The sequence below is a fragment of the Vombatus ursinus genome, unplaced genomic scaffold (assembly GCF_900497805.2).
Source record: "Vombatus ursinus unplaced genomic scaffold, bare-nosed wombat genome assembly UNPS02014852.1, whole genome shotgun sequence".
Taxonomy (NCBI): Eukaryota; Metazoa; Chordata; class Mammalia; order Diprotodontia; family Vombatidae; genus Vombatus; species Vombatus ursinus.
The window spans coordinates 3,430,034-3,457,256 of NW_020954630.1; the positions used below are offsets into that span (position 1 = coordinate 3,430,034).

The 27,223-nt window shown below is 38.8% G+C and overlaps 1 protein-coding gene across 1 annotated transcript in view; it reads right to left on the reverse strand.

Annotated features, from left to right (window-relative positions):
- XRCC2 (X-ray repair cross complementing 2) overlaps positions 1 to 16,265 on the reverse strand; it is a 33,010-nt gene extending 16,745 nt beyond the window's left edge. Inside the window, 2 exon segments of the mRNA XM_027841055.1 lie at positions 15,991 to 16,157; positions 16,160 to 16,265. Coding sequence (XP_027696856.1) covers positions 15,991 to 16,157; positions 16,160 to 16,265 — 273 coding nt within the window.
- Positions 16,266 to 27,223: the final 10,958 nt, after the last annotated feature.

Consider the following 27,223-nt stretch of genomic DNA (forward strand, 5'->3'; position numbering starts at 1 on the left):
GAACTAGTTTTCTTTTTTATTCTTTTTATGAGGGATAACTTTCTGGGACAGGGGTTGAGAAATGGAAACTAGATGATAAAAAAGTTAAAAACGGTATCAATAAAAATGTATTAAAAATAACTGAATAGCTTGTTCCAGGATCTATTCTAACTGAACTCTATCAAAAGAGATGAGCATGACATGAATTGTAATAATCACAGTTCACATAATGCAGTAAGGTTTGCAAAGCATTTTATGTACAGTTATCTCATTTGATCCTCATAATAATTCTGTTAAGTGGGTGCTATGATTCCCACTTTATAGATAAGAAAACTGAGGTTCACTGTACACAGTAATAGCAATATTGTAATGATGAGCAACTAGGAAAGACTTAGCTACTCTGATTAAGACAATGATCCAAGACAATTTCAAGGACCCATGATGAAAAATGCTATCTACCTCCAGAGACAGAACTGATGAACTCTGCTGATTGAAACATACTTTTTTACTTTATTTTTATTGTTTTATTTTTTAATAAAATTCATACATAATTGGGAAATATTTAATGAAGTAAATAAAAATAATTTTTAAAAAGAAAAAAAACAAGAAAACTGATGTTTAGAGAGATTAAGGGACTTGCCTAGGTTCACCGAGTTATAAAGCATCTGAAGTAAGATTCAAACTTCGGCCATTCCCAAAAGCCACTATAACACACTGTCTCCCAACAACAGAAAACAACACTTAAAACAATGAGCAAACATTTAAAGTTAAAATCTGCACCTCATAAACGAAAAGGCTTATTTTAAGATTGAAGAATAAAGTTATAGAACTTAAATGTATGGACATGGCCAAAGGGAAATTGCTACTTTTGTAAAAGTCAGGAAGTCTCATGAAAGAACTGAAGAATTTTTGGAATTATTTAAGGGAAGGCAGAAGAGAAAATAGAAAAAAGTAGGTAACTGATAGAATTAGAAAAGTAGACAATTCATTTATAGGGTAAGACCTAGGTACTTTGATGTTGGGAATGGGATGATTAAAGATATTTAGTAAATGGGCTAAGGGGAGAGATCATAGCTGGGGGAAATACTTATTACAGGCAAAAGCTCAAGTTCTCTGAGCCTTGTAATATGGGGAAGGCTAAATGAAGCAGCAATAGATAGGAAGGGAGGGTGGAGGCAATGGTTAATAAGAACTGAACCAGTATAACTTTTGGCTGCTCTAATAATACTCTCTTACCTTTTAAGGCATGACCCGTACATAAGGAATTAAATTTCCTTTGCTGGTTTAAAGAATATTAGCCTTCAGGGTACTGAACTAGGACCATCTGTTCAAAACAGCTTTTGTCTAAATAACATGGAAAAGTCAATCAATACCCTCTGACTCTCTACTGTTAAATTGTATTGTTCCTATGTATATACTTTGAAGACAGCTCATGGAACATTTAATAATATTTTTTAAATGTTTATATTGTACCACAGAAAAAGAAAAAAGATAAAAGTAACCTATTTATCAGTTTAGAAAACTGATAGATAACTTTAGGTAGCAAAAATTTCTAACAGAAATTCTCACTGGTACTACAAAAAAAACCCACCCTTTTTTCAAATCTAGAAAATTATTTTTAAAAATCAATTATTCTAGGAAAATGGGTTCATAGAAAAACCCAAATAGAAAGCTGTTAAAACATTTAGGATACAGTTAGTTATTTGCAAGCTACCAGAGGGAGAAAAGAATTCTGTAATACATTATAGGAAGCTTTCCATAAGACTAGTATCTAGGTAGTAAAAGAAGTAATTATCAACAGTGAACTTTAATACTCAGACTTCATTAAGTACAATATTTTCTGAAGATAATTATAGGATTTTAAACATCTGAGCTGACAATTAAAAATAAAAATTACACTCATTAGTTTTTTCCAACTCTTCCCCCTTCAGGTTTATATAAGATATATATATTTAAAAAACAAGGTACATTACTCTCATAATGTATTGCTAAGGTTTATTGCTAACTATAAAAGATATGAGAGCACTTAAAAAAATGAGATCTGGATTCTAGTTTCTAGACTTCAATCCATAACCAGTTACGTGACCTTGAAAAAGTCATATTCTCTCTGGGTTTCAGTTTTCTCATTTGTAAAATAAGGAGTTGGACTAGATCCTAGGTAATTTCTAAAACTCAATTCTAAAATTATGTTTCCAGAACAATAACATCAAAAAATAATAAAAGTGTGCAATAACAGGTTTTTGTGCCTCAATCAAGAAGAGCAAAGAAGGATGGTGTATACATAAAACTTTTTCTTTTTATTCATGCCAAACGAAACAAAAGAAGGTAATTATTTGATCTCATAACAAGAGTGCATCATTGATTTACTAATCTTAACTTTTGCTCTTCTGCTAGATTGCCTAAAGTAAAAGCCTATGTGTGGTCAACTTAACCCCAGTAATAAAGTCAATCTTTTTCTTTAAAAAAAAAAAAAAGGATAATTATTTGATTAAATTAAGCATTTATGAATTGCCTATTTGTTGTGCCAAAGATATTCACCATTGTCACTGAAGAGAACCAGCAAAGAATCCAAGTTGAAGAGGGATTTGTTAGGACACACAGAAAAAAACCAATTACTTTCTGGTATTCCTATATATAGATTATTACATACAATTAGATGGCAATCTGGAATTATACCCAAAGAGTTATAAAACTGTGTATATCCTTTGACCCAGAAATAGCACTAGGTCTACAAATTATGTCTGTTTCCCAAGGTGATTAAAAAAAAAAGGAAAAGAACCTACATGTTCTAAAACAGTGCTTCTTATACTATGGGTCAAGACCCCTATGGGTCTGCATAACTGAATGTAGGGGTTTGCAAAAAATTTGGCAACAGTAAAAGGTTTCTAAATGCAAAAGGACCAAAAATTAATTCAAACTCAAATGTGTAATGAATCCGAAGTGTTTCTGGCAGCTTGCCTGTTGTTGCGTCGCCCAACTTCACTGCAGCCTTGGTTCTGAATACACAACATGCACACTTTGTACTGCACGTGCCCTGAGGCCACACAATGCTAATGAATACTGAAACTGGAAAAGGGGCCCTGTGCAGAAGAAGTTTAAGAAGCCCTTTCTAAAATATGTATAACAGCTCTCTTTGTAGTGGCAAAGACCTGGAAATTGATGGAATGCCCATCAAATGGGGAATGGTTAAATAAGCTGTGGTATATGGTTGTGGTGGAATACTACTATGCTGTAAGAAATGATGATTAGGTTGATGTTAGAAAAACATGGAAGGACTTGCATGAAATTATGAAGAGTGAAATGAACAGCACCAAGAGAATGTTATACACAGTAACAGCAATATTGTCTGAAAAATAAGTGTGAATGCTAAGTTATCCTGAGTATTATAAATACTCAAATTCACTACAAACGACCTATGAAGGAAGATGCTATCCACCTCCAGAAAAAGAACTGATAAATAAAAGTATGCATAGTATGGGGGTGTGTGTGTGTGTGTGTGTGTGTGTGTGTGTGTGTGTGTATTTGTGGCAAATGGTGGCCTTTTCTAGTGTGGGCTGGGGGAAGGGAGGGAAACAGTTTGGAACTTAAAATGTAATAAAAAATTAATTAGATTAAAAACAAAAACCAAAAAAGTCAATATTTTAATACCTTTTTAATACCAATATTCTATTAGTGATATTGTATGGTTGTGAGTGGAACAACTAGGTGGCATAGCGGATAGAGTTCCGAGCCAGGAGTCAGAAAAACTTGAGTTCAAGTCCAGTCTCAGACACTTACTAGCTGTGTGATCCTGGGCAAGTCACTTAACTCTGTCTGCCTCAGTCTGCTCATCTATATAAAATGAGCTGGAGAAGGAAATGGCAAACCACTCTAGTATCTTTGCCAAGAAAACCCCAAATGGGAGTCATGAAGAGTTGTATATTACTGAAACGACTAAACAACAACAAAATGGTTGTGAGTCATGGACTACTACAATCTCTGAAGAAAATGCAATGAAGGGATACATGGTGGGTGTACGTAGTTTGTAACAAATAAAAATTAAGGAACTACAAAGAAAAACCAAAATAAAAGATGCCTTATTGGTAAAAAGCCTTACTAGCTTAAAGCTGCACTAGGACCACTGGAACATACTGTATAAAATCAAAAAAGAAAAAAGGCTAGTTACATGGAGAAAGTAAGGAAAAACCAATGGAACACATGCTCCACGGGTCTCCTCTAGATTTTAGAAGGAAAGATAAACTTCCAGCATGTTTAGCTTTGAACTTAATAGGAGGACATGGACAAGAATCACATAGAATAAGCAGGCATAGATGGTCTGTGACAGGGGTGGGGAACCTGTGGTCTCAAGGCTACATGGGGCTTTCTAGGTCCTTGGGTGCGGCCTTTTGACTGAGTCCAAGTTTTACCAAACAAATTCTTTTATTAAGGGGATTTAATAAATTAAGAGAGACTCTGTGATCTATATCATTGGAGGGAAAATTTATATCAGTGTGATCATGGATCTAGGTGAATATTTAAATATATAAATTTGTTATTGTTCAGTCGTTTTTAGTTGTTTCTGTCTCTTCGTGACCCCATTTGGAGTTTTCTTGGCAAAGATACTGGAGCAGTTTGCCATTTCCTTCTTCAGCTGTTTACAGATAAGGAAAATGCCCAGGGTTACACAGCTAGTAAGTGTCTGAAACCAGATTTGAATTCAGGAAGATGACTCTTCTTGACTCCAGGCCCAGCACTCTATCTACTGCATCACCTAGCTGTCCTTATATACTTATTTAGGTATGAAAGAGCGCGAGAGCGCACGCGCGCACAAGAGAAAGAGAGAGAGAGGGGGACAGGGAGAGAGGGAGAGAGGGGGAGAGAGAGATAGAGATAGAGAGAGAGAGAGAGAGAGAGAGAGAGAAAGTGTTTGTGTGTGTGTGAAGTGCAATGTACTATGCTAGGTACTGGGGGTACAAAAGTTTAACATCTGGTAGGAATGATAAAAACTGGTGTACTAGATGATGTCTAAGGTATGAGGCTAAATAGAACTTTAAACATGTTAGAATAAGTACACAGAAGTTTCAATCAGAGTAGTAAGGGACTAAAGAAAGAAGCGCTAACTTCTGGCTTTGGGGGTGGGGGGGGAGGAAGAGGACAATTAGCGGTGGCTTCATGGAGGAATTAATGCTTGAATTGGGCCATTAAGGATTTTTTTTAACTGATGGAGCTATAATAGGGCATAATTCCAGGAAAGAGGGCCAAGGCTGGTAATGGCTTAGAGGTAGGAAAAAGAAAATACTATGGCCTACTACATCTAAGGTCCTATATTCTAGGTCCTAGGAATAGGAAATTGGTATAAGACACTACCTTTGACCCTAAAAATGCTTGAGGATATGCCAGTGGTGGGCAAGTCACTTGGGACAAGCAATAATTTTCATACAGTTCCATTTTGTGATAGCAATGGCCAAATGTATGTGCTTCTATTAAGTAAAACTATGCTGACTCAGAATGCTTGGCTTTAACGAGAGGAAACTAAACTGAATTGGTTTCCCTACCTTTAGTTAGTTAGTCCTCCAGCAAATGTGTGCTGGATTTTGTGCCATATACGTATTTTTGTACATATACAAAAAAAAAAGTACATATACTCTTTTGTTGTAAAAAATGTGCAAAAACTGTAGCTCTTCAAGAGCACACTTCATTGACTATTAGAGATATTTCAGTGGCTATGGAAGTGGGGAAGTCAAGCATCTCAAGAATGATTCAAATGAAACTGTACCTGTCTTATCAGAGAAAAAGGAAGGTTCCTTAAAAGGAAAATTTCTTTAAAGATGAAAAAATAATACCAAGAACGGACAAATTATAGAGGCAAATCAGCCCAATTAATCCTCAAAAACAAAGACTTCAAGAGGAAAATGACAGGGGGAGAAATTGTTACTGATTTTTCTACAGTGTGGAAGAGGCACTTAAGTAGCTCCTGGATCGCTACCCTATTGCGGCAGAGGGGTTTGGTTACTGATCTAGAGCCAGACCTCCTGCAGAATGAAGTCAAATGGGCCTTAGAAAGCATTACTAACAACAAGGATAGTGGAGGTGATGGAATTCCAGCCAAGCTATTTAAAATCCTAAAAGATGATGCTGTTAAAGGCTGCACTCAATATAAAACTCAACAGAGGCCGCTGGATTAGAAAACATCAGTTTATATTTCAGTTATACAGAAGGGCAATGCCAAGGAATGTCCAAATTACTAAATAATTGCACTCATTTCACATACCAGCAAGGTTATGCTTAAGATTCTGGCAAGCTAGTCTTCAGCAATATGTGAACCCAGAATTATAAGAACAGGCTGGTTTTTGAAGAGGTAGAGCAACTTGAGACTAAATTGCCAACATTTGCTAGATTATGGAGAAGGGAAGGGAGCTTCAGAAAAACATCTACTTCTGCTTCATTGTCCATACTAAAGACTTAGCTGGTATGGATCACAACAAAATATGGCAAATCCTCAAAAAGACAGGAGTGCCAGATCATCTTACTTGGATCCTGAGGTACCTGTATATGGGTCAAAAAGCAACAGTCAGAACCAAACATGAAACAACTGATTGGCTTAAGATTGGAAAAGGAGTATGGCAAGGCTTTATACTATCACCTTATTTAACTTATATGCAGAGTACATCACACAAAATGCCAGGCTGGACAAAGTAAAAGCCAGAATTACGGTTGCTAGGAGAAAAAGCAACAATCTCAGATATGCAGATGATACCATTCTGATGGCAGAAAGTGAAGAAAAATTAAGAAGCCTCTTGAAGAGGATGAAAGAAAAAAGTATAAAAGTTGGTTTGAAGCTTAACATAAAACAAACAAACAAACAAAAAAAAACCTGAGATCTTGGCAACAAGTCCCATCATGGCAAATAGAGAGTGAAGAAATGGAAGCAGTATCAGATTTTACATTCCTGGGTTCAACGATCACTGCAGACAGCAAATGCAGTCATGAAATTAAAAGACGCTTGCTCCTTGGAGGGAAAACGATGGCAAATCTGGACAGCATACTAAAAAGCTGAGACATCACCTTGCCGACCAAAGGTTCATATAGTCAAAGCTACGGTTTTTCCAGTAATAATGTATGGCTGTGAGAGTTGGACTATAAGGAAACTGAGTGCTGAAGAACTGATGCTTTCAAATTGTCTTGCTGGAGAAGACTTTTGAGAGTCCCATGGATAGCAAGGAGATTAAATCAGTCAATACTTACAGAGATTAATTCAGGCTATTCACTGGACAGTCATATGCTGAAGCTTAAATACTTTGACCACATAAGAAGATAGGACTCATTGGAAAAGATACTGATGCTGGGAAAGATTGAAGGCAAAAGGAAAAGGGGATGGTGGAGGATGAGATGAATAGATAATATCATGGAAACAATGAACATGAACTTGGACAAACTTTAAGAGATAGTGGAAGATAGATGAGCCTGGCGTGATATGGTACAACGGGTCACGAAGAGCCAGATATACTGACCAGCTGAACAACAGTAATCTCTACATTGTTGTAAAGGCTTCTTGAAGTTGGAAGAACAATGAGAAGACCAGTAAAGAAAAAAACCCCAACAACTGCTCATCATCGTTATGAAGAAAACATGTTGGTCATAGATAAGATAATACAAAGATAGGAATCCTGCAGATTGGAAAAAGGTAATTTTTACTAATGAAACTTTCATTCAAGATTATATTAAAATTAGCATCAGAAATCCAGGTGAGTTTGTAAAGTCTGAATATCTTCATAAGACTATAAAACATCCACCTATAAAATATTTTTAGCATTTTTTTTTACTTCTAGTTGGGTTGGAGGTCTAATCCCCATCGAGGGAATGATGAATTCTGACAAACATAATGATGAACAGAATTCACAAATGAAGACTGAATAGTCTAACACAGCCTTGCACCGTGCCACATATTATGAAAGAATAATAATTTATCTCTGAGATGAAGATAAGCATGCTTTCATAGCATGGGAAGTCATTTGATTTAAATCCCATGGAAAAGCTATAGATTATACTCAAGGACAGACTTGGAAAAATGTTTGCCAATGTAATATCCAGTGTATTATGTGATTTCCATAATAAAGAATAAAACAATCTGTCAAAATCTTGTGAACTCAATGCCAAATTTGTATAAAAAATGCTGCAAAAGAGGCCATATTCAATATTAAAAGTTGTGGTTTTGTTTTGTTTTTTGTTTTTTTCTTGGCGAGGCAATTGGGGTTAAGTGACTTGCCCAGGATCACACAGCTAGTAAGTGTCAAGTGTCTGGTCTGAGACCGGATTTGAACTCAGGTCCTCCTGACTCCAGGGCTGGTGCTCTATCCACTGTGCCACCTAGCTGCCCCTAAAAGTTTTTTTTTAAGATGTAAAAAGTTGTAGGGGTAACTGTGTAGTCAGTAAATTTAATTATTTTATTTTGTGCAATTAATTTGCACACTTCAGTAGGTATATACTACCAATTTTTCCACATTACATTTTGTTTTAGGTTTAATACATGTTGACATTTTCAGAAGATACACTTTAAAACTACAAATTTTCATATATGTAGAGCATACTATTCTAAATATTTACCAATTTTTCTTTGTGCAAAATACTTATTTCAAGAGAAGTAGGGTAGCTAGGTGGTACAGTGGATAGGATGTTGGGCCTGGAGTCAGGAAGACCTGAATTCAAATTTAGCACACCTTCCCTATAAATACTTATTTACTTATTTATAAATTATATACATGTCCTACTGTATTGGGTACATCATAAAACTTAAGCAAAAGTATAAATTTTTAAAAGATGAGATAAAGATGAAATAAAATTCGATCTTAAAGTCAACAGGAAGCCACTCGAATTTATTGAGTAGGGGAGCAACATGACACTTTAGGAAAATCACTTTGATAACAATGTGGAAAATGGATTAGAGAGGGGAGAAAATTTAATCAGGAAGACCAATTAGGAGGAAATTATTGCAATATTCCAGGTAAGTGGTAAGGAAGGCTGGAACCAGAGTGGTGTTTGTGTGAGCAGAAGACAGGAATGAGAGATGAGGAATGAAAGATGTGAAAGGAACAATGACAAGATTTGGCAATAGTCTGGATATGTGGATTAAGAGAAAATGAAGAACTGAAGATGACATTAAAGTTATAGATCTTGGTGATTGGGCTGCAATTCACTGATGTCTGTCTTTGAATGTGGAGCCAACTTTCCAAAGTGCATCTGGCGTAGCTGTCTGGGCTGCACAGGAACGGAGATGGTCACGCTTAGCCAGGAGAACAGACAGGAATTTTCTCAATGGAAACTTTAGGGTGCCAGATTGGGTAGGCTCTAACGTCCCTAAAAGGCCTATCCTTAAGTCATAAAGTGGAAGGTATGATTTTGGTGGAGACAAACCCTACTGATTGCCTACTGTGGGGAGGGTAGGATCCAAGTCATCTCCCTACCCTCAATGAGCTGACCATACAAACCCTGGGGTCAGGTCACAGTTTACATTCTGAACACCAATGGTCTACATAACCTTGTAAGTTCCTTATAGGTCTAAGTAATAGATGCCAGTGTGCTGTTATCATCACTAAGATTATTACTTACTACTTCCTGACAGGGCTTAAAGCAAGTAATATGTATTTTGTTTGCTAGTCTCTATCACTCAGACTGATAAGGGAATTAAAAATAACTAAGATGTTATTTTAAATGAAAATTTGTTAATTTTAAAACCTCATTAAACTTAAAAAGTCCATAAAACACTTCTATAAAGTCAGACAGGTACGAGATTGGGGAGGGACAGAAGAGGAGGCCACACCTGAGCATGAACTTGTTCGAAGATGAGTTCAACAAGCAGATGAGGAGGAAGTCTATTTCAGACTTTAAATAGTATCTAATGAGGTTGGAATTCCAAGGAATAAAAGTTTAAAGTAAGTATGTTTCAGTGATGGAATCTATTATGATTTCTGCTATCCTTCTATATTGCCTCCAAGTGGAATCTCTCAAAATAAACTGAATTAAGTTTAATTGTAATAATTTAATGAGCTAATTTAAGGAGACAAAGAAACTCTACCCTTTCACTAATTTCTATGCTCCTGTGCTTTAGTATAAGTAAATTATTTTCTTTTTCTTTTTTTTGCCCAAGTCTCTAAATATTTGGCATATTTAATTCAGCATTTATTAAATACCTACTCTGTGCTGAATGCTATGGAGTATAGTTATGAAAATGAAAAAAAGCAAAGCCCTGCCCTCAAGGAGCTTAAAATCTAGTAGAGGAAATAGAAGTGTAAACTTCTTAAGGGCAGAGTCTGTTGTCTTTTTTTCTTTACATCCACAGTATTTGGTCCAGGACTTGGTACATAGTAAGCACTTAATAAATGCTTATTGATTCACTGAAATAATTATGTTAGAATATACATATATGTACACACATATACACACACAGTAGAGGTTAGAGATGCATGAGATTGGGGAGAAAGAGAACATTTACTAGCTGAGGTATCAGAGAAGGAAATATCTGAGCCTGTACTTGGAGGAAGATGATTTTTAACAAGCAGAGAAATGGAAGAAGTCTATTCAGGCTTAAAAGACAGGTTGTACAAATACATAAGAGGCAGGAAGGGGCAGGAGGAGATCAGGGAATGACTAATTGTCCAGTCTGACTGAACGAACTATCAAGTATACACAGGAGAATATTATGAAGTAAGGGTGGAAAAGCAAGCTGGAGCTCTAGTGTAGAGAGCTGGCTGTAAATGTCGAGATGAGGAATCTGTATTTTATCCTATAGGCAATGGGGAGTAACAGAATCAGACCTGTGCATTAGATTATTTTGGCATATCTATGAAGGGTGAAGTAGACTAGAAGTAAAAGATCAATCAGGAAGCTATTCTAATAGTCCAGATGAAAGGTGATGATGGCTTGAATCAGGGTAGTGGAAGTGGGAATGAAAAGTAGAGGGTAGAATAAAAGATATTTCAGCAAATAACTGACAGGCTTTGACAACTAATTAGAGATCGGGGAAAACAGAAGGTTTTGAACCTAGATGATTAGGAGGGTTATGGTGCCATCAACAGAAATAAGGAAATTGGGAAGAAGGACAGATGCAGTTTGAGATGTGTTGAATTTAAGGTGCTGTTAGGGCCTCCTGGTGGAAATGCTTGGGAAACAGAGTTAGGCTCAGGAGAAAAATAACAGGTAGAGCTACAGGTAATCATCTGTTTAGAGGTAATAATTAGATAGCAGTAAACAAAATTGCCAAGGCAAAGAATATAAAAAGAAGACTGAGGATAAATCTGAGGTTGCCCACAATCAGGGAGACTAGGAAGAGAAAATATCAAATGAGTTTAAAAGGGGGCTATCTGAAGAGAACCAGTACAAAACAATGCCAACAATGCCACTGGAGAAGATGGTATCAAGAAGGGGTTGTTAGTTTCAAATACTGCAGAAAGGTCAAGATAGATGAGTTAGAAAAACCTACCAGAACATGGCAATTTGGAGGTCATTAGTGACCTTGAAAAGAATGGTTGGCTGGGAAATCAGATACGAGGATTAAGGATTGGGTAGATAAAGAAAAAGCAGAACAATTAGTATAGATTACTTCTTCTAGAAGTACTTCACATGGCTATGAAAGGGAAGAGAAACATGGGACAATAGTTTAAGGGACCAACAGCATCAAAAGGAGGATTTTGACCAGAAGAAGAGTCACTTTACTCTCTGAGATGTGAAAGAAGATAGCTAAGGACAGACAAAGATTTAAGGAAATGAAGAAACATAGTTGAGAAAAGACAAGAAATATAGCTTTAAGGTGCTATCAGTAAAATTTCTGAGGCAAAAAAAGAAGGGGCAAAGAAGAAAAGAACAAAATAAAGCTCAGGTCAACTGAGCAGTCACTTTGAGGTGGGTGATGGAATAAATGAAAGAAAATGTGGTTATGAGGACCCAGGTGAAATCAGGATAAACTCAATTAGCCCAATTTCATGACGGGCAAATGGTAAGGAAAAGGTAGCTTACTTATACTTTTGCCAAGCCCTAACTCAATCTTTAATTAAGTACAGCTACGCTTAGCTTACAAAAGGGCTCTGTTCCAAAAGTTTGTTTGCAAGTGAGTTGTTTGGAGCTCTAAGTGCATTTTCTCCTTGAAAAAATGTTGTATTGGATGGTTCTTTCCTAGGCCAACCCACAAAATTCCAATTTAATCCAAAAGGTACCAGAAATTTAGTACTGGCCTCATGACTCTGGGCAATTCACTTAATAGTTCAGTGCCCTAGGCAGCTAAGAGTACAAATTGTAGAGAAGGTACTAGCACTAAGAGGGACTGGGAAAGACTTCTTACAGAAAGTGAGATTTTAGCTGAGTCTTGAAGGAAGCCAGGGAAACCAGGAAGTGGAGATGAGGAGAGAAAGGCAAGCCAAGCCAAGCACGGAGAACAGCCAGTGAAAACAGACAGATCTGAGAGATAGTGTATTGTGCAAGGAGGCTAGTCACTGGATTTGAGAGTATATGGAGAGGAGTAAGGTTCAAGACTGGAAAGGCAGGAAGGGGCCCAGGTTATATTTGATCATGGAGGTTAATAAGAAACCACTGGAGTGTCTGTGTGTGTGAGAGAGATACGTCCCTTCTTCCTACTTTCCTTATTACTGTCTGGGGCACCACCACCCTTTCCAGTCACCCAGGCTGGCAACCTAGGTGTCATGCTGGACTCCTTACTCTAAGTCATCCCTCATATTCAATCTTTTGCCAAGGCCTTATGATTCTGCCTTTACATTGCTTACATATACCTCCTTCTCTCTTCTGATATTGCCACCACCCTGGTCCAGACCCTCCAAACCTCACACCTGGATTTCTAGTTGCTCCCTGCCTCAAGTCTTGCACTCCTCTAGTACACTCTTTACTCACTATCAAAGTGATCTTCCTAAAATGCAGGTCTGACCATGTCATTCCCATATTCAATGAATACCAATGGCTCACTACTGCCTCCAGGATTAAAAATAAAATCCTCTGACTTTGAAAACCCTTAATAATCTGGCCCCTTCCTACCTTTTCAGTCCTCTTACACCTTATTCCCCTCCATGTACCATTCAATCCAGTGACACTGGAATCTCCGTCCCCCCCACCCTTAGAATGTAAGCTTTATTAGGGTAAGCAATGTGTTTTTGCCTTTGTTTGAATCCCCAATGCTTAAAACATTACCTGCCACACAGTAAGCTCTTAATAAATGACTGCTAACTGACTGACAATGATTGGCATCCTTACTATTTCTCAAAGATGACACTCCATTTCTTATCTCTGGGCATTTTCACTGGCTGTGTGCCCTATGCCTGGTACACTCTTCCTGTTCATTTTCACCTCCTAGCTTTGCTGGGTTCCCTCAAATCTCAGCCAAAGTTCTACTTTCTTTAAGAAGCTTTCCCCACTTCTCCATTATAACAATAATAACTGTGTGGTGTTTACTGTGTGCTAGGCACATAGATAGGGCACACAGACAAGCAAAGCAGCCTCAAAAAGCTTATATTCTAATACAATTCTCTGCAGAGAGAAGCTAGAATTGGATAGGTGAAGCACAAGAGGTACATGTACTGTAGTTATCTCCAGGCCTGGAAGTGGAGGGCCTGCTCTCTACTTTATCTGCTAAGATAAGGTGAAATTTCACCAATTTACGGGATGCTGATCAGACTACTCATCTCAAATACCTTCTATGGCTTCTACTACCTATCAAATAACCTCTAAATTTCTTCAAGTCTCTCCAGTGAATAAAATCTCTCCACTTAGACACTAGTTAGGTCACCACTCAAGGCTACTTGAAAGTCTGAGCCGTACCTACCTTTCAAATCTTATCTCCAAGTACATAAGCCCTGTGGTTCACGTTCTATTCTCTCTATAAACCTTGCACATTCAGCCTTTGAGTATGTGCTTATGCTATTCCCACTTCCTAAAATGCCAGTCCCTCACCTCAGTCTGGACCTCTGGCCTCCATGCTACTCCCCTTTTCAAGGCCTAGCTCAGTTGCCATCTCCTCCATAAATTCAACTCAACAAACATTTTATGAAATGCCTATTTCGTGCAAGATATCGTGTTAGGCACTTGGGATATAAAGAAAAAAACTAAATAGCACTCATGCTCAAGGAGTTGGAGGGAGAGATGGACACAAGACACAACAGGTACAAAAATAAGCAAATATAAAGTCATATAAAGTAATTTCAAGAGGGAGAGAGTGCTAATCACTGAAACAATCAGGAAAAGCCTCAAACAGCACTTCAGTTCTATGCTGAAGGAAGCTAGAAATCCTGTGAGATAGAAGGGAGAAGGGAATTTATTCCATAGACCAGCCATGACTAATGTAAAGGCACAAAAGCAGCATGAAACATCATGGCGAAAGAACAGTTAGCAAGCCTGTCTGACTAGCATTGAAAATATAATGAAACACAACTGGAAATGCTGATGGAAGGTAGATTAGGAAGGCTTTTAAAACACCAAGATGAGAATCTGGATTTTATTCTAGAGGCAACAGGGAAGCCTTCCATCCATTTCCTTCTTACATTTTCTTTTGTACTTAATGAGTGCTGAATGAAACTTAATTCTCTGAAGCTTGAAACCTCCAAGTTATGCATGCTTTTCCACCTTTTGATAAATAACAGAAAGTAAGGGTTAAGGGAAAAGGAAGAGTTGAGGAGTATGTCAAAAATTATGATTTCTGTGATCAGAAAAGGGTTAAGAATAAATGTTTGACTGTAAACTCTTCGAAGGTTGGCGTTGTGACTTATTCCCCATCCATCTTTTCCAATCAAAATCTTCCCCTTCAAGTGTAAGATTGGGAGCTACAGTCTTTTCCATGAAACTTTTCTGGATCACTCTAATTTTAAGCAATCTTTCCTTCATATTTCATTTTTCAAAACCTGTCCTATGCTCTTGTCAAATAACTTGCATTCTAGTTATTTATGTGTTAGTCTTATTATCTAGCTACTAGATAAGCTCCCTAGGGACAGTGACATCATCTTCTTTTAAATTTGTAGTCGTAGCACTCACCCAGTGGCATGAAGGTACTTAATAAATGATTAATAGATACTTGTAGAAAGGTCGATGGACTAGAGCTGTGTTCAAAACCTGACGCTGGCCAAATCTCTTAGGTTCTGAGACTAAATTTCTTCATCTGTATGATAAGGGGGTTGGGTTCAATGGCATTCTATGATTCCTTGCAGCTCTCAATCTATTTTCCCGTGAAATGTTTGTGAACTAGATAATTCATCTATTTCCCCACAGCACCTGGCCCAGTGCCCTTGTACATAGCAAGTCTTCAATGGATGTTTGCTGAATGCGTTAATACTAAAGTTTGCTCTTCCTCTACAGCTTCCTCCTCTCCTCCCTTGCCTCCCAACTCCTCTCCACACTAATTCCCTATTTCCATCTACTTGCATCCGGGGTGCCCCGGGGGCAAACCTTAGTGGTGGCAGAAGGATGGCACTAGATGCTTCTGGAAGGGAGGTGCCTCCCCCTCTATTCAGCTCACCTTAAGTCTCTACAGGGAAGAAGCTTAGAGTGAGGCAGGAGGTTGTGTCTCAGTGGGAATGAAGGAGGAAAGAAAGGAGAGAGGAGAAGAAGAGGAGCAGGAAGGAGAGGGGGAGGGGATAGGGAGAGTAGGGAAGAATGGGAGGGAATATGGGGGAAGGAGAGGGAAAAGAAAGGGAGGAGACAAAAAGGGAGGAGGGAAGATGGGGAGGAGAAAGAGGGGGCGGGACCGGAGCGAAGGGGGAGGGGTGGGTTTGGAAAGGGGAGGAGGGAGAGTTAGAGGGGCGGGGGGAGGGATGGAGCAGCAGCCCCCTCCCACACGGAAGCTCCCCTGGGAGGGGCTACAACCTCCGCCTCCGCCCCCCGCAGGTCCCTCCCAAGGTGCCTCGCGGCTGGGAAGTGACCGAGGCGATCCTGGCTGGAGAGGCTCCAGGAGGACCGCGTGTCACCCCAGATTCTAACCTTCTTTCATCACTCTTTAAAAAAAAAAAACCAAAAAAAAACCACACACAAAAACGCTCCGGGGCTCACCTCCGTCCCAGACTCCGCCCTCCGGAAGTCGCCGCTCATCGCCCCTGCGGCTCTAGAGACCGGAGAGTCAACTTTCCCTCCTTCCGCGCCATTTAATGATTCCCGGGCTGGTGAGCCCCGGGAAGCGCAGCAGCCCTCCGGCGCGCATGCGCGCTGCGTGAGCGGTGCCCGAGGGAGGAGGGGTCCTGCGCACGCGCGTTTTCGGGGCCTGGGCCTCCTCTCCGCCCCAGTGCTGGTCTCGCTGCCTCCTGGCCCCTCCTCCCCCAGTCTGACATCTGGACTCTGCTCCCCTGCGGCAAGTGTAGTCGGTCTCCAGGGGAGATGAACTGAAACAGACCGTGATACTGTTTCCTTTTTTCGTCCTCAAAAATCAGCTAACATTTATTGGATAATTCGAGGAACTTTGTGGAATGTTTACCATTTAATATACGCTCCATAAATAAGTAGGTCTTTTTTCCTCCATTCTTAATAAGTATGCAATTTTATGTGCATATTTTTAATGGTTACTTTTTAAAAGTAAAATTATATATATATATTATATATTGATAAAGTTTCCTTCACAAGGTGTCCCCACACCGATGAAATCGCACATCCAGACAAAAATAGAAATAAATGGACGATGTAGCATACCTTAAGCTTCTAGAGTGACAGAGCATTGGAGGGGGAAAAAGAGGTGCAGGTGCTTGATTAGTAGAGAAATAGCTGCTCATTTGCAAACACTCGTGCCCAGTTTAAAGGAGACAATTTCGAGTTTGATGCTTTTTCCACTTCCCCTTTCCCCCAGTCAGTCATCCTGCCCTATTTGTCTTCATTCATTCAATAAATATTTATTAAGAGTTTATTAAGGATACCATGTGTGATACATATGTACTATCCTTTGTTCAATTCCTGAAGGGTTTTGCTCTCGATATCTTTGCAGCTTTTGACTGAAGACCACCCCTCTTCTCTTAAGACACTCAACTGTCTTGGCTTCTGTAACACCTACCTGTTGCACCAATTTTCTTGCTAGTTTCCTTTGTTAAATCATCGTCTCTGACCCACCCAGTGTTTTATCACACATTTCAACCACCTCCATCACTCTGTCTTAGATGTTCTGCTTTCCTTACACAGGTAAACTTAATTGGTAATTCCATCAGCTCCAATTGTCACCTTTGCTGATGACTCCTAAATCTAAATATCTTTAGCCCTAAAGTAACCTCTCCTGAACTCCAGTCCAGTATTATGTATTGTCTGATGGACATCTCTACCATATCCCAAAGACGTCTCAACTCAAGTTACTTCCCACACTTACTCACCTTCCAAACATCACCATTTTTTTTGAATGAATGAAAAAGTATTTATTGAGCTCTTCCTCTGTGCAAAAAGCTAGGGCTCCAAATTAGAAAATTGAAGAAACTCCTCCTTTGTTTTTCTTTTAAAAAAATTTTTTTTTATTCTGAACTTAAGAAAAAACCCAAACATTACTATAACAAATTAGAATGGAAAAAAAGAGGATTGCACATGAAACTGCAAATCTGTTATGTACAACCTGCTTTTCCTTTTAAATATAATTTTATTTTTTCCCCTCCCTTTCTTCCCTTCCAATGGTAGATAGCTACCATTAGACAAAAATATGTATGTGTGTGTGTGTATGTATGGAAAATCATATTATACATACTTCTATTTATCAGTTCTTTCTCTGAATGCAGTTAACTTCTTCCTCCATAGGTCTTTTATAGTTAATTTGGGTATTTATAATAGTCAAAATGATGTAATTGCTCAAAGTTATTCTTAAAACAATATTGCTGTTACTGGATATAAAGTTCTCTTGGTTCTCATTTTGCTCTTCATTATTTCATGCAAGTCTTTCCATAAACTGCCTATACCCTTTCATCCCCATTTTTGTTAAGGGCAGTGCTGTCTTTTTGGTCACCCAGGTTTGCAACCTGGGAATCATCCTTGGTTTTTCCCTTTTTTGTCAGCTTTCCATATCCTTCCTATCCTATGCCAAGCCTTGTTGAACCTACCTCCACAATGTCTATTGACTTCTCTCTACTCAAAAAACCATTTCCTTACTTCGCTCTCATTATCTCTCATCTGGACTTTTGCACTGGACTCCTATGTGGTCTCCCAACATCTAGTCTTTCCCCTCTCCAACCCATCTTAAACTGTTGCCCAAAGATACTGAAAACATTCCCCCAATTCTAAGTTCCCCTTCCATTATGGTGACTTTTTAAAAATATACTTCTTATGTCAACTTATTTGAGAATCTTGGCAGAAAGTAAGCTCCTCAAGGGCTTCCCCACCCCAGGGGCTAGCACTATACCAGACAGCTAATAGGTGCTTATGTTTTTTGATTAAATGATTGATGTACGGACAATTCTAATTGTCCTTCAAGCCAAGTTTGGATAAACACTTCCTTCGATTCTTATTTAGCTACTGGTTAGATTTGATGCCTTCTGAGATTCTTAACAACTCTTGAGATTCTGTGATTCTGAACCCACAAATTAAAAAAGTCTGCTCTTCTAAAAAAATTATTGTGATATGATCAATGGTTTGTTTTCTCATTGCTTCTGGTTTAAATCCAATTTTGTGCTTTGGAATAAAGCAATAATTCATCATTTCAATTTCCTTTCCACATGTCACATCTCATTAACTCCTCACTCCCAAAATGCTTCCACTGAACAGAAAAGAAGCTTAAATATTCGCTTTGTTAATGTGCATACATTAGGCATTGATACAAGGAAGAAAAGATAGGGTGACCACAGATTATGGTGTGGAGAAAGAGACTAAAACTTAGCATAAGCACCACCCCATTAGAGAGCAAATGACTGTCTGAATGTTGGCAAAACTATCAGTCAGCCAAAAAAACATTTAGAGCCTTTATTATTATTAGCCCTTACTATGTGCCAGGCACTATGCTGTAAGCATTGGGGATGCAAAGACAGGTAAAAGACAAACCTTCCTCTCAACGAACTCACACTCTAATGGAGGAGACTACATGTGACTGGGGTGTAGCCTGGGTATCTTTGCTGGATTGATAATTTTTTTTAGCACTTGGCAGTCTGCTGAGGGAGCTAGCATCCTCATTCCTTGAATACTTTTTGTTGGTCACTTTGTGCTTCTTTTTACTTAATCGTTAATGAAGTAGATAATAATAAAGCTTCTGAAGTTCAATTAATGTTTATCCTTGAATGAAAGGCATAGTAATAATAATATCTACCTTGCAGGATGAAACCAAATCATTCCCAACCTTGATTGTGATGATGATATAATATGAGTGAATATAAGACCAGGCCCTATACTCTTATTGTCTAGAACCTTTATATTTTGGTACTTTGTTATATCCAATCTAAAAGCTTATTATGAAATAGGTGACTTGGGGCAGCTAGGTGGTGTAGTGGATAGAGCACTGGCCCTAGAGTCAAGAGGACCTGAGTTCAAATACGGCCTCAGACAACTTGACACTTACTAGCTGTGTGACCCTGGGCAAGTCACTTAATCCCATTGCCTAGCCAAAAAAAAAAGAAAAAAAGAAATAGGTGGCTCTAAAATAATGTCACTTTGTTTTTTGAGAAATATATATGCCACTTTTGTTTTTGAGAAAAATATATACATATTCAGGTTATATACTAAATACATATATATTCATTTGTAGAGAATCTCATGAAATCCTAGAGCTGGAACGGTCCTTAAAGGTCATTTAGTCCAAGACCTACCTAAAGCATGAATAAATCCTGTCTCTATCTATCACAAGTGATCATTCAGTCCTAGCTGAAAGATCTTCTGTGACCAGCAACTCACTATGAACCAGGCAGCCCTTTTTATCTTACATAAGCACAGATCTTATCATATCATTCCACCTTTTAAAAACTCTTTAATGTGACTCCCTATTATCTATCAACTAAAATTCAAACTCATTAGCTTGAAGGGCCTTCTTCTACAGCTCCCTCATATGTACTTACCTTATCTCACTATAGGCCATGCTCTAGCCAAAAAGTTAAGAATAACATTTCTGTATGTTCTAGTGGAATTTCTAAACCCTCTAGGTAAGTGGTTTTGAACCCCTAGAGGGTGTAAGAATTACTGGAGGAGTTCGTCAAATCCAAAACAGTCCTTCTGTCATTAGCAGTTTTCTCAATCTATAGATACTAATTGTACAACTACTACCATATAAGGATATGCAAAATATTTTGACTTTATAAAAGGAAACCTCCTACTTGAAAAAGGTGGAAACTATTGCTCTAGGTTTTAGTGCCATAAATTATGTGTGATTGAAAGACTCAGACAGAATTGGTTTGAATTTAATTATTCTATTTTGGGTTGTTAGAGTGCCAAAGTAAGCATTCCCATTGGGCAGATGGCAATGTGGAGTTTGAAAGTCTGAAACTTGTGCAACAGAATTGCCAATTCCATAAAAATATGACACTAATAGTAATAATAGCTAATATTTATATAGTACTTGCTATGTCCTAGGAACTGGGCTAAGTGCTTTACAATTAGTATCTTTTTTGATCCTTACAACAGGTCTGGGAGGAAGGTGCTATTATTATCCTGATTTTACAGATGAAGAAACTTAAGCAAACAGAAGTAACTTGCTCAGGGTCATGCAGGTAGTAAGGAAGGAAATGGAAGTTGTGAATGAACAATAATGACTTGGTCTGCTTTTTTAAGGGAGGGGTCATTTATTAAGGTTTCCCCTTTATAACTTCCATTCTTAAAGCCTCAGAAATATTTCTTACTAAACACTATTTTTTTTCCTCTTTGATAGTCTTCAGTAGGTGTCTGTAATGTATGACTTCCAATTATGTCCATCCTTTTTCTTTTCTCCTATATTTATAATCACATTTGAATAAATATTAATCTGCAACCCAAAAACATGGTTCTTATGTGCTGATGATATTAATGGATAAATATGTTATCATCCTTATAAGGAGAAAAGGATTAGAAACCAAAAGAAAACACCTATAACAAAATATGTATATATATATATATATATATACATATATATATACATATATATATATATATATTTTTGGTTAGGCAATTGGGGTCAAGTGACCTGCCCAGGGTCACACAGCTAGTAAGTGTCAGGTCAGATTTGAACTCAGGTCCTCCTGACTCCAGGGCTAGTGCTCTATCCACTGCGCCATCTAGCTGCCCCTATAACAAAATATTTTTTTTTATTCTTTTTATTAATTTATTTGTTTTTAGTTTTCAGCATTCATTTCCACAAGATTTTGAATTCCAAATTTTCTTCTCGTTTCGTCCCTCCCCACCCCAAGATGGCATGCATTCTGAATACCCCTCTCCCTAATCTGCCCTCCCTTCTATCTCTCCCCCCCCTTCTCTTATCCCTTTCCCCTTCAATTTTCCTGTAGGGCAAGATAGATTTCTATACCCCATTGCCTGTATATCTTATTTCCCAGTTGCATGTGAAAACAATTTTTAACATTTGTTTTTAAAACTTTGAGTTCCAAATTTTCTCCTTTCCTCTCTCCCCACCCATCCTCATTGAGAAGGCAAGCAACTAGATACAGGTTATACATGTGTTAGACATGCAAAACACTTCCATAGTAGTCATGTTGTGAAAAACTAAGTATATTTCCCTTCATCCTATCCCCCCCCATTTATTCTCTTCTCTCTTTTGACCCTGTCCCTCCTCAGAAGTGTTTGCTTCTGATTATCCCCTTCCACAATCTGCCCTCCCCTCTATCATCTCCCTGCTCTCTTGTCCCCTTCCCCCCCTGTTTTCCTGTAGGGTAAGATAGATTTCCATACCCAGTTGAGTGTGTCTGTTATTCCCTCCTTAAGCCAATTCTGATGAGAATAAGATTCACTCATTCCCTCTCACCTTCCCCCACTTCCCCTCCAATGTAAAAGCCTTTTCTTATCTATTTTATGTGAGATAATTTACCCCATTCTACCTCTCCCTTTCTCCTTCTCCCAGTATAATCCTCTCTTACCCCTTAATTTTATTCTCCAGATATCACCCCTTCATCTTCAACTAACCCTGTGCCCTCTATCTATCTATCTATCTATATACATACATATAATTTTTTTCCCTCCAACTACCCTAATACTGACAAAGGTCTCATGAGTTACAAATACCATCTTTCCATGCAGGAATGTAAACAGTTCAACCTTAATAAGTCCCTTATGATTTCTCATTCTTATTTACCTTTTCATGTTTCTCTTGAACCTTGTATTTGAAAGTCAAATTTTCTATTCAGCTCTGGTCTTTTCATCAAGAATCCTTGAAAGTCCTCTATTTCACTGAATGTCCATTTTTTCCCCTGCAGGATTATATTCAGTTTTGCTGGGTAGGTGATTCTTGACTATAATCCTATCTCCTTTGATCTCTGGAATATTATATTCCATGCCCTCTAGTCCCTTAATGTAGAAGCTGCTAAATCTTGTGTTATCCTGATTGTGTTTCCACAATACTTGAATTATTTCTTTCTGGCTGCTTGCAATATTTTCTCCTTGACCTGGGAACTCTGGAATTTGGCTACAATATTCCTAGGAGTTTTCCTTTGAGGATCTCTTTTAGGAGGTGATTGGTGGACTTTTTCAATTTCTATTTTGCCCTCTGGTTCTAAAATATCAGGGCAGTTTTCCTTGATCATTTCTTGAAAGATGATGTCTAGGCTCTTTTTTTGATCATGGCTTTCAGATAGTCCAATAATTTTTAAATTATGCCTCCTGGATCTATTTTCCAGATCAGTTGTTTTTCTAGTGAGATATTTCACATTGTTTTCTATTTTTTCCATTCTTTTGGTTTTGTTTTATAGTGTCTTGATTTCTCATAAAGTTACTAGCTTCCAATTGCTCCATTCTAATTTTTAAGGAAGTATTTTCTTCAGTGAGCTTTTGGACTTCCTTATCCATTTGGCCAATTCTGCTTTTGAAGGCATTCTTCTCCTCATTGGCTTTTTGGATCTCTTTTGCCATTGGGGTTAGGCTATTTTTTAAGGTGTTGTTTTCTTCAGTATTTTTTTGGGTCTCCTTTAGCAAGCTGTTGATTTGTTTTTCATGATTTTCTTGCATCACTCTCATTTCTCTTCCCAGTTTTTCCTCTACTTCTCTTACTTGCTTCTCAAAATCCTTTTTGAGCTCTTCCATGGCCTGGGACTGATTCATATTTTTCTTGGAGGTTTTGGATGTAGGAGCTTTTGTTGTCTTCTTCTGGTTGTATGTTTTGATCTTCTTTGTCATCAAAGAAAGATTCTATGGTCTGACTTTTTTTGAGCAGTTTGCTCATGATCTCGGCCAATTACTTGAGTTTTAAACTGTTTGTTAAGGTAGGGGTCTGCTTCCAGTGTGGAGAATCTACTGTCCCAAGCTTCGGAGGTTTTGTGCAGCTGTTTTTAGAGATACTTCTAGGGATCTGTAAGTTTTCAATTCTTCCAAGGTGGTATGATCAAGGGCTAGGTGTTTACTCCTTTCCTGGTCTGTGTCCTGGCCTATGAGTGACCACAAGCATTCTTTTCTGCCTTGGAACTGTGAGGAGGATTACCTCTCCACCACCACCACAAGCTCTACCATGCCAGCACTCCTCCTTGTCCCAGGATCGCTACCCAGAACTGTGACCCAGATCCAAGCACAGGCAAAGCAAGAGAATCCTGCCTCAGCATCAGCAAAGAGATCCTTGCAATCCCCGTCTGATCAGTCACTCAATTTCCCCTTATACTGGGGGCTGTGCCAGGACTGGGGCTGGGACCAAGCTTCTCTCTCACCGATGTCACAGACATTTTCTACTGACCTTCTAAGTTGTCTTTGGCATTTGTGGGTTGAGAAGTCTGGAAACCACCACAGCTGCCCATGATTCAGTCCTCTGAGGCTTGCTCCAGCTTTGCTGAAGCCTGTTTTGCCTGTGTGCCCAAGCTGAACTGCGTTCCTCTCCCAGCCCGGTGTGATATACCTTTCTAATCAACCATCCAGGTTGTCTTGGGCTGGAAATTTATTTCACTCTGTCTTTTTGTGGGTTCTGCTGCTTTAGAATTTGTTTAGAGTCATTTTTTACAGGTATTTTGAGGGGTTTCGGGGAGAGCTCAAGCAAGTCGTTGCCTTTACTCTGCCATCTTGGCCCCACCCCTGGCAAAATATTTTTTAAAAATCAATTAAGCACCAATATTCGTTTATTGAAATAACATTTTTCTTATAAAGTACTCCATCTTAAAGAGATTCATTTGAAATTATAATGGAATCATTGTTTATTAAATGGGTGCCGTTTACTCAAACATTTCTAATCATGTATAGAAATAAATAAGTCAACTGAGAGGCAGCAAGGAGCGGTGGAAAGTAATGGATTTGAATTGTTCCACCCCTCGCTCTTTACATACTACTGTGTGACTTTGGACAATTTGTAACTTTCTCTGGCCTCAGTTTTCTCATCTACAAAATCGTTTTGGATGAAATGGTGTCTTTGGTCCCTTCTGGTTCTAAGTCTGTAATCCTATGATCATGACTAAAGATTTAAAAAATTTCCACAGAGGATGGCAAAAAATTAGGAACCACTGGAGTATTAGGAGAGGTTTGCCAAGCAAGCCAAGGCAAGTCTTATGTAAAATCCTTCATAGTCAAGAAAATCATAGGTGAGAAAAGAGAGTTCTGAAATTCAGAAATATCCGTAGAAAGTGCTCTCTACTTCCTCAAAGACTGTAAGAGTTGTTACCATTCCCTTGCTTGATCTCAGCCTCTAGAATATGATGGAGAGTCACAGACCAAGGAAGTGGTGTCTTTAAGGTTATTGCATGTCTAAGTAAATGGAAGCACACAGCAACTAATGCCTTCAGTTTCTCCCTGGAAACCTAGTGAAGGCTAATGCCTAGACCTATCACACCAAGTGATGTGCAGCAGCAGTTCTGTCAAGGATAGGAGGCAAAAAACCAGAATGAAATTCAGGGATCCAGGCAGCAGTGGGGATAAGGAACCAGGGGATTAGGAAAATCAGGAGGACTCAGATACCAGGGCTGTGATAAAGGTTCAAAGTTCAAGCAGGCCTCAATGGGAGACAACTGTACAAAGAAGGTGAAGGAGCAGTGACAGGAATTTGTTCCAAGGGCCAGTTTGCTGTTAGTAGCCAAGATATTTACAGAAAGTGAGGGACTAGTAGCAAGGGTTGGCTGATCCAGGAGGCAAAGAAAAAGATTCCTAATATTCAGACAGCTGACTTGCCTAGTTTCCCTACCTTCTCTCACCCTTGTGGGAGCCAATCATTGTTGAGTCTGGCCTCAGGCCTGCAGAGTGAGCCTGGGAGTATAAACTGAGTTTTCTGGCAGAGATATTTCCATGGGCTTAGAGAATAGGGCATTGTAGTCAGTGGCATGGAGTCAGTAGAATGAGGAAGTCAAGTCAAGTCAACAAAGTTTTAAGCACCTTCTTTGTGCCAGGCACCATGCTAAGCACTGAGAATACAAAGACAAAAATAGCTCCAGGCCTCAATGAGTTTATGGTCTAGTGGTGGGGGGGAAGTAGGGACGGATGACAACATGCAAACAACTGTGTACAAACAAGCTATAAAGAGGATAAATTACAGATAATATCAGTGGGGAAGACACTCACATTGAGGGGGACCCTGAAAGGTTACTTGTAAATCACAGGATTTTAGCTTAGACTTAAAGGAAGCCAAGGAGGTCAGGAGATAGAAAAGAAAGGAGAAAATTCCATGTATGGGGGACAACCAGCAAAGACAGGAAATACGTTACCTTGTACAAGGAGCAGCGAGGAGACCAGTGCCACTAGATCATAGAGTATGTTTAGGGTAGTAAAGTGTAAGAAGATTGGAAAAGCAAGAGAAGGTCAAGTTGGGACAGGTGACAACACAGAAGACACTGGAGTTTTTAGGCTTCAGCCTCTGACAGGTTCACTCTTGATTTAGTCAGACTGGAAGACAGCTTAGGCGGGGTTAAATAAGCTTACTTTATTCTAGTCTAGTCTTCTTTTTGCTTTTTTTTGGGGGGGGTGAGGCAATGGGGGTTAAGTGACTTGCCCAGGGTCACACAGCCAGTAAGTGTTAAGTGTCTAAGGAGGATTTGAACTCAGGTCCTCCTGATTACAAGGCCAGAGCTCTATTCACTGTGCCACCTAGCTGCCCTCTAGTGTAGTCTTCTCAAAAGGCTTGCTGATAATGGGAGCACCAACTCCTATAGCATTCCCTAATCACACTTCTCGCAGGGGTGGGCAAGAATGGTAGGAGCTACAACTCCTTATTGGTACCCTAAGCCTCAATGGGGGCCAATTGAGGCAAACACAGATTCCCCCAAGCCTTGACGGGGGCCGATCAAGGCAGGTACATACATTCCTCTATGCATTATCCATATCCCAAAGTGGGTTCCCCCCTTACTGACCAGTGTTCTCTTGCTTTATAGGGCAACAGACAAAGAAGGCATTTTGCCAACATTAAACTCACAGGTTAACTAGCAATATCATCATGACCTATATTGTGTTGTCCCTATATCTCACTGTGCAGATGTGGTGGAGATGTTTACAAACTATGACTGTGAGAAATATCTATTTTGGCCATGGATCCTGGGATCTAATATCTAAAAAGAATAACAAAACTTAGACACATTAAAATCCACCTTACTTACAAGGCTTTAAAAGCCAAGCAGAATTTTATATTTTGATCCTAGAGGTAGTGAGTGGGTAGTCACTGGAGTTTTTTGAATAGGGGGTTGAAATGATCAAATCTTTACTTTAGGAAGATCAGTTTGACAGCTGAGTGGAGGATAGACTGGAGTGGGGAAGAGATTTGAGGCAAGGAGACCAACCAGTAGGACATTGCAAAAGTCTAGATAAGAAAAAAAATTTGGGTAAGAGGTGATAATTGCCTAAAGCAGGGTGGTAGCAGTGTCAGAGGAGAGAAAGTGGCATATTTGAGAGACATTATGAAGGTCAAATTGACAGGCTTTGGGAGCAGATTAGTTGTGGGGGATCAAAGAGAGACTGAAGAGTCGACTTATAGGTTGCCAGCCTGGGTCAGTAGGAAAATGGTGGTGTCCTCTACAATAAGTGGAAGTTAGGTCAGAGGGTTTGTGAAAAAAAGATAGTTCAGTTTTATACATTTTGAGTTTAAGATGTCTATAAGACATCCAGTTTGAGATGTGAGGCTAGATAGAATTCAACAGAAAGGTTAGGTCTGGATAAATAAACCTGAGAATTATCTGCATAGATATGATAATTGAATCCATGTTAGCTGATGAAATCACCAATTGAAAAAAATATAGAGGGAGAAGAGAAGAGAAACTAG